Source organism: Podarcis bocagei, assembly GCF_964188305.1.
Source record: "Podarcis bocagei genome assembly, chromosome: 9".
Classification (NCBI taxonomy): Eukaryota; Metazoa; Chordata; class Lepidosauria; order Squamata; family Lacertidae; genus Podarcis; species Podarcis bocagei.
In genome coordinates, this window is record NC_138134.1 from 51943964 (window position 1) to 51956156 (window position 12193).

The following is a 12193-nucleotide window of genomic DNA, read 5'->3' on the forward strand; positions in this document are numbered from 1 at the left end:
TGGCATTAAAAAACCAATTCTATACTAGTACGTTTAGCAAAATCCATGAAAAATTGAAGAAGGAGCTATATAAAGAGGCAATGAATCCATGCTTCCAGGATTAGGGTGCCACAGGATAGAAGAAGAAGAAGAAGAGTTTGGATTTGATATCCCGCCTTTCACTCCCTTTAAGGAGTCTCAAAGCGGCTAACATTCTCCTTTCCCTTCCTCCCCCACAACAAACACTCTGTGAGGTGAGTGAGGCTGAGAGACTTCAAAGAAGTGTGACTGGCCCAAGGTCACCCAGCAGCTGCGTGTGGAGGAGCGGAGACGCGAACCCGGTTCCCCAGATTACGAGACTACCGCTCTTAACCACTACACTAGCATGCTCCACACACTCACAATGACAGACTGTGGAGCAAAGATCATGGAGACACACATGGAAGGAGGTGTTCCATAAGGGGTCTGTGGCTTGGCTTTTGAAAAATAGGGGGTCCTTGGTAATAGCTAATTGGGAACCACTGATCCAGAAAAATGGAACATCACCTATGCCTTCAAGAGAGCAACACAACTTTGGGATGAGGGGCTTCAAGGGGACTACACTGCAGAGGCATCCCACTAGCAAATTCCATCTGATTCCTTGTCTAAGCTGGATTTCACTAGAATATAAATGAGTGGAAAAAGCAAAGACCCTGCTTTCAAAGACATGAACTCACTTATTGAGGAAGAGCCATTAGCAGTGCCCAACCTTTTGTGTTACCAGTGAAAGAGTGCTCCCACTCCGCCCCAAATAGAATTGTCCATTACATGGACAAACATGTATTCCACATCTTACGTTTACAAGATAACATGATGGGGGGGGGGGTTTGGGACACCTGCAGGTCAGGTGCGGGTGCTTAATCCTTAATCACCTGCTGCTTTCCCTCTGCTGTTGCTCTTCCCTGGTCATGTCCCCCAGCTGAGCTTCTTTCTTGTTTCTGAAACCTGGCTGGGAGCAAAAGCAAAGAAAGCAACTGGGGCAAAGGAGGCATGCAGTGGGGAAAAGGGCAGGCAGTGAAGGATTAAGCACACACGGCTTCTCCCCTACAGATTCCTCTTCACCATGTACCGGTACATTCATGTAATTCAGCAAGCATGGGGCAGGGAAGCTGCCTTTGCCTGCATAACATGAAACTCCCGCCTGGTGAGTTGCCTTAACCAACCTCATTGTGGCTTTTATTAGAAGGGGATGGTGCATAGGGCACATGTGTGTAGGTTTACTATGGAAGTTGGAATCCAGAGAAAATTAGCTTCTGTATGTAGAAAAACACATTTCTAATCCACCAGCAAAAGCTTAGTAACTAGCAATTTCTGAAAACTTTAAATACCCTCCACAGCTCTTCATAATTGTCTATCCCCTGCCTGTTTCATACCACCGCAGCCTCTGCCTTAGCAATCTTTGTCACAAAATTCCAAAGAATTTGAAAACACGAGTGCTTGAAAAAACATTGCATTCCCTTGACAGATAATTCAGATTTCTGGGTGTGTGCTGTGCAGCCGTGAGTGTAGATTGATCTTCACATCTGCTCACATCTTTCTTTCTGAGTCTTCCAATAAGAATGCCAGTTAATGCTTCTTTGGGTTGTGGTTGGGTGTGAGGCAAATCACTCTGCTTAAACTGGACTGAGAGTCACCATCCACTGATGTCACTCAGACGACTCAGCAGCTGGGCATGGCTTTCAGTCATTCCTGCCCTAGGCCATATTTGAACAAGAGGTGAGAGGCGCTGTATTCTATTACCAGTCCCCTTTGCAACCCATTCCCTGTGGAGTTAAAAATGAAAAGCATCTAAAACTTTAGTCTCAACTCAGGAAGAGGGCAGGCTTTCCCCGTGTCATTGCAATAGATAGATGCAGCAGTACAATTCTCAGAAATATCCTTTCAGAGCAAAGATGGGAATAGCACATTGCATTAATCTATGAGCCCTCTTCCTAAAAAGCCAAACTGGGCAGCTATTTTGATAGGCGCATTTTTTAATCCAGTAACTGCAAGTCTAATGTTCTCATTCAGGATACTGTTTTGTGGATTCAAACACCTAACACATTTATTTGTCTCTGATTCAAACAAATATTTTTGATTAGTCAACACATATTTACTCTTGTGAGTGCCCAGAGGGTGGATCATGTTTGTGAAATGCTTCAGCACATATCCAAATTGCAACTCACTGTTTCTTAGTTCAAACTTAGATTTTGAAGCAGTCACAAGTCTACTCACCACTGAAAAGGCAACTCATGTTGACTCTACACATTTAAAATAGTTGGGGAAACCAGACTGGAATAATTTATTCCTGTACAAACTTCTAGCCGAATGGTTATAGGACCCTGGGCCTCTCAACCCAATTTATAATCCAGTTCTGACTAATATGATGAGGTCTACTCACCTTACCCGAAGCAGGATTCCCAAAAGGCAGACCCTGAGAAGCAGACAGCAACTTTGAAATGCCAAAATGTGGCCAACATTTTGAGGGCCCGACCAGAGAAGAACGACTGCACATTTCTCAGATCATCTCAAATTCACGGGGCAGCAGCATTGATTATTTTCTCTGTTCAGAATTTAGGAAAGTGAGCAACAAGCAGAAGGGAGAAGGAAAGGAAGGGAAGAGAACTGTAGGGGCTGTGCAATGAAGCTTTAATTTAATCTTCCCCTTCATGAGATGGTTCAGTATGAGCCTGGTGAGTGATTTAGAGAAAGACATCACCAGGCTTCTTTCACTTTCCTACCTCTGATAGTTACAGCAAAGACCAACATATATGACTGCAGAGTCATCAGCTGTAGAATCACCCTCATAACCATCTTGGCACCAATTCTGCACAACAAATTTATGACACTTCAGTTCTATTGATGTCCTACTCAATTCACACCCTATTCAGATTTAAGCGCTTGGATTTAATTGAGTTGTTGATCAGACTGAATTCATTCCACCAGAAACTGAATGGCATTTTGAGCAATTTTGGCAGAAGGAAGGAGAGAAAGGAAAAGAAGGAAAGAAAGACCTTGAAACTCTTTTTCAACTGCAGATAAAAACATGTGAAATCAAAGAAAAAGCAAAAAGTACAGATAAAGAAGAAAGGAACAATTTTAATGGTAGAGGAAAAAGTACAGCAGATTGCAATTGGAAAATGAACAGAAAGAAGATCCCAAGAGGATTAAAATATTGGTACCGCATAATCTTAAATATGTTGTGTTGCAAAAGAATCCTTTGTGTACATATTTCTATGTAACGTGGGCTGTTTAATTAAAATTGATACAGCCACGTTTGACTTCCAGTATAGACTACTTCAGCTAACTAAGCCTACCCTAAATATGTTGAGCTTTGGACAAGAACCCCACTGTAGTCAAAAGGACTTCTTATGACTAAATATGTTCTAGCTAGTCAAAAAGAGTTATTCCATTTGCTCTATGGACTTTGGATAAGTCCTACATGTTAGGGAATGCTCCTTTTATGTGTGAAGTATGAAATAAATGCCTCAAATGTTTCCTAAATGTGGCAGATTTCACACTTTTTCATTTTTGGATGGTGATTGGTCTACTTATATAGTACATGGCTGTTCTTTCAATATTATAGTCAAAATGCCTTCCACATGACTGGAGAAAAGCTGTTCTCAATTGCCTGCCCACCGAATGTAATCACATGGGGCGGTATCCATCAGCACAAAAGTTTCCATCTACACAATGGAACTGGCTCCCTCTCCCATCTCCTGTGTGGCCCCATTCCCCCTCCAAAGCTGCTCCAGAAGTTTGGAAGAAACCTCAGAGCAGATTTAGGGGTTCCATAGAAGGCAAACAGAAAGAAGAGAGGGAGGGGAAGTTCTGTTGTGCACTCCAATATCCTTGTGCTAATGGAATTACTTTAATGTATACCACCAAGAGAGGTGGTAGCAACAAGGGAGGCTTGTTCACTGTGTGACCTAGTCTGTTCACACAGATAGGTATGGCTTCCTTACATAAATGTCTGTAATTGTGACATCAAGCCACAATAGTGGAAACTGGAACCAAGAAACTACCCATTGGTGTATCCCCCCAGCCCTGAAGGCTGCGCATGGTGTTCTCTATGGAATGCATCTTCAAAGGCAGTCAAGACATATTAAATTGAAGTAATTTTGACTGCTTGCAACATTATTTTAGTGGTATAGGAAGTGTTGCAGCATGTGCCCTTCACGCATTGCTGAAACCTTGGAAATTCAAGCAGTAGCTGTTTGTGTAAATTGGACTGTAGGCAAGGCACAGCTCTGTTTCAGAGGGATTTAGTGATGTGAAGCTGAGCATCAATTTCAGCACTAGACAATGGGGCAACATCTCCCATGATCACCACCAGCCTTGTAGTGATTCAGGCAATGCAAATGGGAATGAAATGGCATTATGGCCACAGTAGGTTTTTGAGGGCCTCCAGAACTTAGTATGCTACAATGGGGGAGGACTGTAACTCTGTAGTTCACATGATTTGCATGCAGAAGGTCCCAAGTTCAATCCCTGGCATCTCCTGGTAAAAGGAGTAGATAACAAGAAATGGGGGCGGGGGACTCTGCTTTAGACTCCAAAGAGGTAGTGCTAGTCAGACTAGATAACACTGGGCTATATGGGCCACACAGAAGCTTTGTATGTTCATTTATATAAATTCAAACTATTTTCAGACCAGACTTGGTTGGATCTGTTAATCAGCAGTCAGTACATTCACATGAACCGTCCCTACTCAGGCACTTTCCCATTATGGCTGCATGTCCAAAATCCATCTGAATAATTTAGCCAAATCTAAATTAATTATTGTCATTCATTTTGTGATATTGGTTTAGCTAGAAGAGTGGGGAAAGTCTATCCCTTAACCCCTTTTTTAATCACCTCCTATCCCTTAACTCCTTTTTTAATCACCTCAGTGTGTGCACTCAAACTGTATTCAATGGAGTTCAGTCTGTCTAGAGTGAATACAGCCTAGACACTCAAGCGTTACTGGAGATGTCAAATATTGTTCTTTTGTATCACAACCATAAATAAAATTGGCAGAACCTAACCCTGGATATTCAACCCACAAACATGGCGTGGTAACAGTGTCTTGATCCTCCTGGTCCACAGTGTATTATTACTCAAGAGTAGGGTGAAAGCACAAGAGCAGAGTGAAAAGAAACACCAGTGGAAGAAGCAGGACTGGAAAGCCCAAGGTGAAAACGAGAATGTGCCTCAGCGATCCGCAGAAATATGAGGTCAGGAATCATGGCATGTCATTAGACAAGTATTTATAAGGCACATACTGCTCTGGCTGCAAAACTGGTATTCAAGGACGTGTCCCTTCAGTTTATAGTCGCTATGCTTTCACGTGAACATATTGCACCACTTCCACAGCTGTAGGACCCAGCTCATCTTCCTGGCTCCTGTAATTTTCTACTTGTCAAAAACAGAACAAAATGCTAGGCCTGAGGAGGTCAACATTTTCCCCCAAAATGGGAAAACTTTGAATAGCCTCTCCAGCCTATGGCTTTCTTCTTCCAAATCTAGTAATATTATTTACCCTTAACCAGGGGAAGGGGGAAATTGAAGAGGTAATTCATGATTGCGGATCACCAGTTTACTCTCTAATGACCCAAGTCTGCAATTGAACCTCCAGTGAATGAAACTGACCAGTGCTGATTTGTATAAATCATTTCCCTGTAGTTATGGGGTCACGGGATCAGGTGTAACGCAGCCACGTTATTATAGTGCTTATGTGAGCTAAGCCGTCATGGATCCGTTGCGGTGGTGTGTCGCCTTAAGCTGAGAATTGAGGAAATGTTGCTGGCGAATTCACCACTTTGCATGCCCAGTGGCTATACAAAAAGGAAGTAATTCATCCCTGCCCCCAACATATGGTTGCAGTGATAGTAGGAACGGGGCTCAGAAGATGCCTCATAATAGGGATTCAACTGCAGAGTTGGGCCAAGACTCTATACCTATTTTTATACACAACATTCATAAGAGACATAACATTTGAAGGCACTTTTCAGAAATAAATCTAATACCATTGTTATTTTGATTGTGCTCAGATCCTGTGGCCGCCAGTCTCCCCCACCCCCCACCCCAAAAACCTTCTGTGAAACCTATGTTCTAACAGATGAATTACAGGAACAGGGTTCCCTGTGTATTTGTGTACTGAAGCACTAACACCTAGCATCCTGCTTACTTAATATGAAGTGGCACGTGCCCATCTTAGGACACTGTGCATGCATAGCCATGAAAGAGGATCGCATACATAAATGTGTGTCATTGCAAATTGATATTCATTTTGATTCATTTAAAAATCCTTCACTGTGCCATCCTATGCATGTTTACTCAGAAAAAATGCCTCACCATTTTCAGTGGGACTTACTCCCAGGTAAGTATGCATAGGATTTCAGCCTGAAGCCTTTTTTTTTTTTTTTTTTTTTGGACCCAGATTTCATGTGATAAATCTGAAAAAATATATATTAAGTAAGCCAAGGATCACTTGAGTGCCAGATTACCACTGCAAACAATTCATTGCCAGCTAAGTGGATACTGAGTTGTATCTATGCTTTACTCTTCAATGGCCGAGGGTTTCCACACCTGTGCCGAGACACCAACTTTCTTGGCTGAGAACTTTGGCCTGGGAGCAGTAAACATAGAGGATGCTGCTGGTTCTTGCTTTGAAAAAGAAGGGTAGCCTGTCGACGCACAGGACTCAATGACAGGGCTAGAGGCATTCGACTGGAAGAAAGGTTGTGAAGTGTAGGCTGGTACAGAGTACACTGAAGATTCCCGGACATTAGAAGGAGAACCGGCATTGAGCGATCTTGAAGGTAGAGCTTGCTTTGAGGCAGACGCTGAGTCAAACTTCGCAGGCTGCTTGGGAAGTGCACTTTCCTTATTATCAGAGGGAGGTTGGAAAGTAAATAAGGATGAATTAAGCTGGTATGGTTGGTGCTTCATAACTTCCAAAGAACTAAGTGCTTTCTTAGGCTTTTTCTTGGTAGTTTTGGCAGCAGCAGGGGACTTTGACTGTGGCTTGGTAGCAGCGAGAGGATAAGATGGAGTGTAGATGGGGTTATAGCCCACAGGTGGTGGTGCTCGAACATTCGATGAATATTTCCAAGATGCTGGTAAAGACGGAGTCGGTGATCCAGCCCGCGCCATATTGGCCTGCACGGTTTCTGAGTCTACCACATATTTTTCCATCCGCGACTGCCTTTTGGCAAAGAGCTGGGCTCCTTTCCCACTCAAAGCTGGGGGCATCTCAAAAGCTGGCCCCACCCCTCCAGCAAGCACAGCATTTCCTACTGGGGTGGTGGGTGTTGTTTTGGGTGTATAATTTTGGTGTGGCGCTGCTGTTTGAGGCCCTTTAAAAGGACTGGCTAGCTTAAGAGTACTTGGGGGCTGTGGAGGGGAATAAGCAGACTGGGGAGGAGGGTAAGCAGGTTGTGCTATGTTGACAGGTTGGGGAGGGGGATAAGCAGGTTCTACTATGTTGACAGGTTGGGGAGGGGGGTAAGCAGGTTGTGCTGTTTTGACAGGTGCTGGAGCTGCCATTTCAGGTGAGTTTGGAGCTGGAAAGATAGCAGGCTGAGTAACAGCCACAGCTGGAGGTGACCAGACTGGTGAAGCAGGCGTTGCGGCAGTGGGAGAAACCTTTAACGAGGGTTTTGGAGCAACTGGAGGTGGGACCTTTTGCTTGGCTGCCTGGATTTGCATGAAATTGCAGGCCTCTGCTCCCAAGCTGAGGTAGTCTTCTTCAGGCCCTGATTCAAAGCCTGCAGCACCACCTTTTTTGCCTTCTGTGTTCTGTACAAGGGACAGAAGGGCAGGGTTAGGGCTCAGCTTGGGGGTGTCTTTGAAAGTAAACATTGGCTTTGTGGTGCTTCTTCTCTTTGCCTCTTGCAGTATTCCAGTTCTTTTGGCAGGCACCGCGATCCTTTCATCCCTGGATGCGATCTGTTCTGTTGACTCTGTTGGAGACCATATCGCCGGCTGTGCTGGACTGGCGGCAACTGGAGACAAAACAGTTCTGTATAAGGTTTCAGGGGGTGGGCTGACCGAAGTGTAAGGCGGTGGCGCAGGGAGATCTGACAGAGGGCTCGTCATGCTTCTGGTGGGAGAAAATGGAGCCGCTGCTCTGTTTTGTACACCAGGGAAAGGCTTGGCTGTTCTGTTGGAAGCAGCAGTCTTAAGGGCTTCTGAGGATGGGTACATCAGGTTTGCTTCGGGAGTGATCCCGATGCCATTTTGCTGAATTGCTGCACCATGACTGTGGCTCACTTCTATGTAGCTTTTGCTAACATGGCTTTTCACCCCGGAAGATTCTTCCTGTTTTGCCTGATATGAGGAGGAGCTCATTTTGTAGGTGCTCTCGGTTGTTGTGGCCGCCTGGTGTTTCTCAGAGGAGCTGTGCCCTGCCTGCATCCTCGTTGCCTCTTGCTCAGCTGTGATCTGGTCCAACCGTTGACGCCTTTTGGCAAACATGACTGCCCCCTTGCCCTTGCTTTCTGGAAGCAGCTGAGACATCTCGTCCCCACTTTTTGGTTTCTTTTCAACCTCAAGCAGTCCAGTATCCCAGTCAAATGTCACGATCCGGTCTTCCTTGTCAATGTCGGAGAAGAAATCTTCATCGATTTCCGACTCACTCGTGCCTAGCAAGGTAATTTCAAAAGCGTTCTCTTTCTCACCTTCTTCACCTTCGTCTTCTTCGCCCTCGTCCTCGTAACGTTCTAGCTCCCCAGTCCCGTAGCTGACCAACGTATATTTCCTAGCTCTTTGGCGACGCTTCTTGAACATCAACACCCCCTTGGAATTGGGGTTTGGAGCTCCTGTCAGCAAGAGGGCAATGCTCTTACATTTAGACTTGGCTTCTTTCACCTGCTTCTCTGACTGACTCTCGCTCCGTCTGAGCCCTGCAGAAAAGGATTAAAGAACACATCTCAGGCAACAGCGTAACATGAGATCCATTTTAACCATAAGCTGCACAATAGCTATTTGGGGTGCAAGAGTGCAGTCCTAATCTTTCTTTCTCTAGAGCTGGAATCTTCCCCCTTATGTAAAGATGCACAGGAAAGGCATTAAGATTAATCTTTTCCCACAGTTCCAGCCATGATAAAAATTCCATAGCAATCATTCCTCCCTGGCTGACATCCTTTGCACAATTTTTTTCCTTATGGATTTGCTAGCTCCACTTTCAAGAGCTTTTGATGTCACATATTTGCTTCTGTCTGTGTACATATATATAAGCCAGTATAATATAGAAGATAAATCAGAAGTGTCAGATAGACGTACATCTACTATAGATGCTGAGTTAGGCACACATGCTCCTGGAGAAGTTTGGAGATTATGTTTATTAACTTAAACAATATCAATTCCTCTGAAATAGTTAAATGGTTCAACTTGTCCAGGGATCTCCCCCTCCCCACATGTCTGAAAGTTATGGTGTAAGGAATAGGAGTTTGAATAAAACCAGGAATATTTTATATACACATACACACACAGTCCTACTGGGACACAACTAGCCCTTGTATTTCTCTATCCTGAGCCTTCTATGCGGCATAGAAAACCATGGTTGCAATGTAGTAGGCTTTTATAAGCAGATTATATGATAAGGCATGGATAGCCTTCTGTTCAAAGGAGAGGAGAGTAAAAGAAAAAGAAAAGGATCCCACTGGAGGTGTGTAAGCTCTCATGCCCAAAGCAGCTACAGTATTGGGAACTCTCCCAACAGTGCCATATCTGGTCCTACGGAAGGCAGCCCAATTTTGCTGCTGAATTACAGGGCAAGACAAATCACAAGTTCTTCTACAAACAGAAAAAGACAATACTTGTGGTGTGGTCATCCAGGATTTATATCCACAGGAAAATAAGTTTGATTCCCTGTACCCTGAAAACCATTTTGAATGTGAATAATTGTAACCATGGTATTGGATCATGCTATTCAGAATCGGATTTTTTAAAAACAGTTTGAAATAAATACTTTAATTAAATGTAAGCAGACTGTTAATAGGGAAAGTACTTCCGCTGGGGAGTGAAAAAATTAAAGCAGACTCTGTAAGCAGACCTAAATCAGTGGTATTAATTTACATTTATTTTTATTTTTTTAATGACATGTTATAACTCTACTTTAATAACTAATTTCTGTTAATGTCTCTAGTTTTTATTAAAAAAGAAGCTCTGGAGGATATAAACTTTTCACCTTGAATGAACTGTTATTGAATGCTCACATTTTGCTATCCTGAGATAAACAGCATTTCCTTCTATTCATATTTCATCTCATATTTCATTTTTTACACATGTAGGGCTGCGCCTGAGCGTAAGCATTGTAATGCAAAAAATGCTTCCACCAGTATCACAGCAATCCTATGCACGCTTATTTGAGAGTAAGCCCCATCAATCAGCGGAGGACATACTTCTGAATAAATAGGCATAGGGTTGGGTTGCCCACTTCCAGAAGCATGTATTGGGCAAAAAGGGGAAATAGACAGTTGTATAAGACTTGAGATCTTAAACATCGGCAGGCACATGCTACATGATAATCAGGCTGTAGTGTGAGTACTAAAGCATAGAACAGAATTCCCAACCTGGTGCCTTCCAAATGTTTTAGACCATAAATCCCATTATCCCTGACATTTTACATCACTGCCTAGGAATGGTGGGAGAGAAGAGTCCAGCAATCTCAGGAGAGTACTTGGTTGGGGAAGATTGGCATAGATTAGAATATATTGATCTTATAATATGGAGCCCTATTGCTTTACAGGCTAGCTTATATTTCAATGTGGGATATACTACCCCATTTTCCCTTTTGATGCATCACAAACAGCATCCATTTTAACACAACAATGTTACATAATATTTTAGGCTGTAGATAGCCTAACCCAGGGAACATGGTTTTCATGGAGACTTCCATAGTAGATACTTGTTGGGAGCCAAAGAGCCCTGGAACTAAAGATGCACACCCCAGAAGACTTTAGATTTGGGTGTTATCAAACAGAAATCTCCCATATCTCATGGTAAAACACATTTGAAGCTGTTTCTAAAGCAGTTTATGATATGACATGAGTGTGGGAGCCTACTATTCAAAGAGCGGGGGAGACAAAAATCATATTGGGTGCACGTTAGCCCTTGTGTATATGGTACCTAAACCTATAGTGACTCTTTTGTTACCAGCCTATGTTTATGTGTTTAGAAATGAATGTATTTCCTCTTTAAGAAAGGAAATACGACTCCCTGATTTGTATTCATTGCAATGGTACTTGAAGCATGCAAAACATTCCTATACTGAATGGCTTAATTATGGGTATTTAGTCAAACCCCTTTCTAACTAAACCGATGGTGTAATCTGACAAGCACAACCCCACAGTTGCTGCTGGCTTCACTGCCAAAATGCAAAGCATGCATGCTGTTCTTTTATACTCTGTTAAGTATGACATAAATATGTGGATTACAGCTGGGCACTTCAAGCATAAGCAACAGCTTAATTTACACACTGATGCAAACGGCTATAATTCTAAAAATATGCTTGCAGGGGAATTAGTAATGGGTTATCATGCTCAGCCTGTGCAAGACAGCTCAGTGCTACAGTATAGCCATCAAGCCTTTGTCATTTTGCAATGAAAAATCCCTTGATGGAATTCTTGAAATAGTCCACAATGAATGCACAACTGCCAGGAACAGAACTGAATCAATAAATGGACGCTTTGAGAAAAGCTGCATCTGAGTTAGTCTTTTTTAGCTGTCGTACTATTGGTCAACTAGTTTACTTCCAATTAAAGACCTTGTGTAGATTTTGCACTGACCTCTAGGTATGGGAGGCAGAAGGAATAGTAAGTTCACTTTACAGTGTAGAGAAGCCTTGCAAAACTGAAAGGGATCATATAACTGGCCAAAAATACACATGCTGGTGTCTGTCAAAGCGACTTTCTGCAAGCATCATCAAGCTTCACTACTTCACTACTTTTCCTTTTTTTAAAAAAATCCTTCTCGACTTTTAATAGAAGTAGCATCGTAAGTATGCCAATTCTAGACAAAACACAGCCTTTCTTTGTACATGGTGAAACCTACAAGCAAGAAACGGTATGCCTGACAACATTTCTCTCTTCTGGGACAATCTCTATCAAATTGCCTTTTACGTCTTTGTTAAGAAGCCCCACAGGCTGTCTGTACCAGCAAGTATTTTTAGCAGTAGAAAGTTAGCAGTCCTAGATAATGTTTCAAAGCG

At 43.0% G+C, this 12193-nt stretch overlaps 1 protein-coding gene across 2 annotated transcripts in view; it reads right to left on the reverse strand.

Annotated features, from left to right (window-relative positions):
- SYNPO2 (synaptopodin 2) overlaps window positions 1-12193 on the reverse strand; it is a 102584-nt gene that overhangs the window by 17545 nt on the left and 72846 nt on the right. Inside the window, exons 4-5 of one of the 2 annotated variants that reach the window (XR_014011576.1) lie at window positions 4885-8885; window positions 3077-4854 (exon numbers count right to left, since the gene is read on the reverse strand). Coding sequence is in view for 1 of the 2 variants with exons in the window: in XM_081208049.1 (XP_081064175.1) it covers window positions 6568-8885 (2318 nt within the window). In the remaining variant the exon portion in view is untranslated. Of the gene's footprint in view, window positions 1-3076; window positions 4855-4884; window positions 8886-12193 lie in introns of those variants that run through there. The other variant, XM_081208049.1, reaches the window with a different exon arrangement.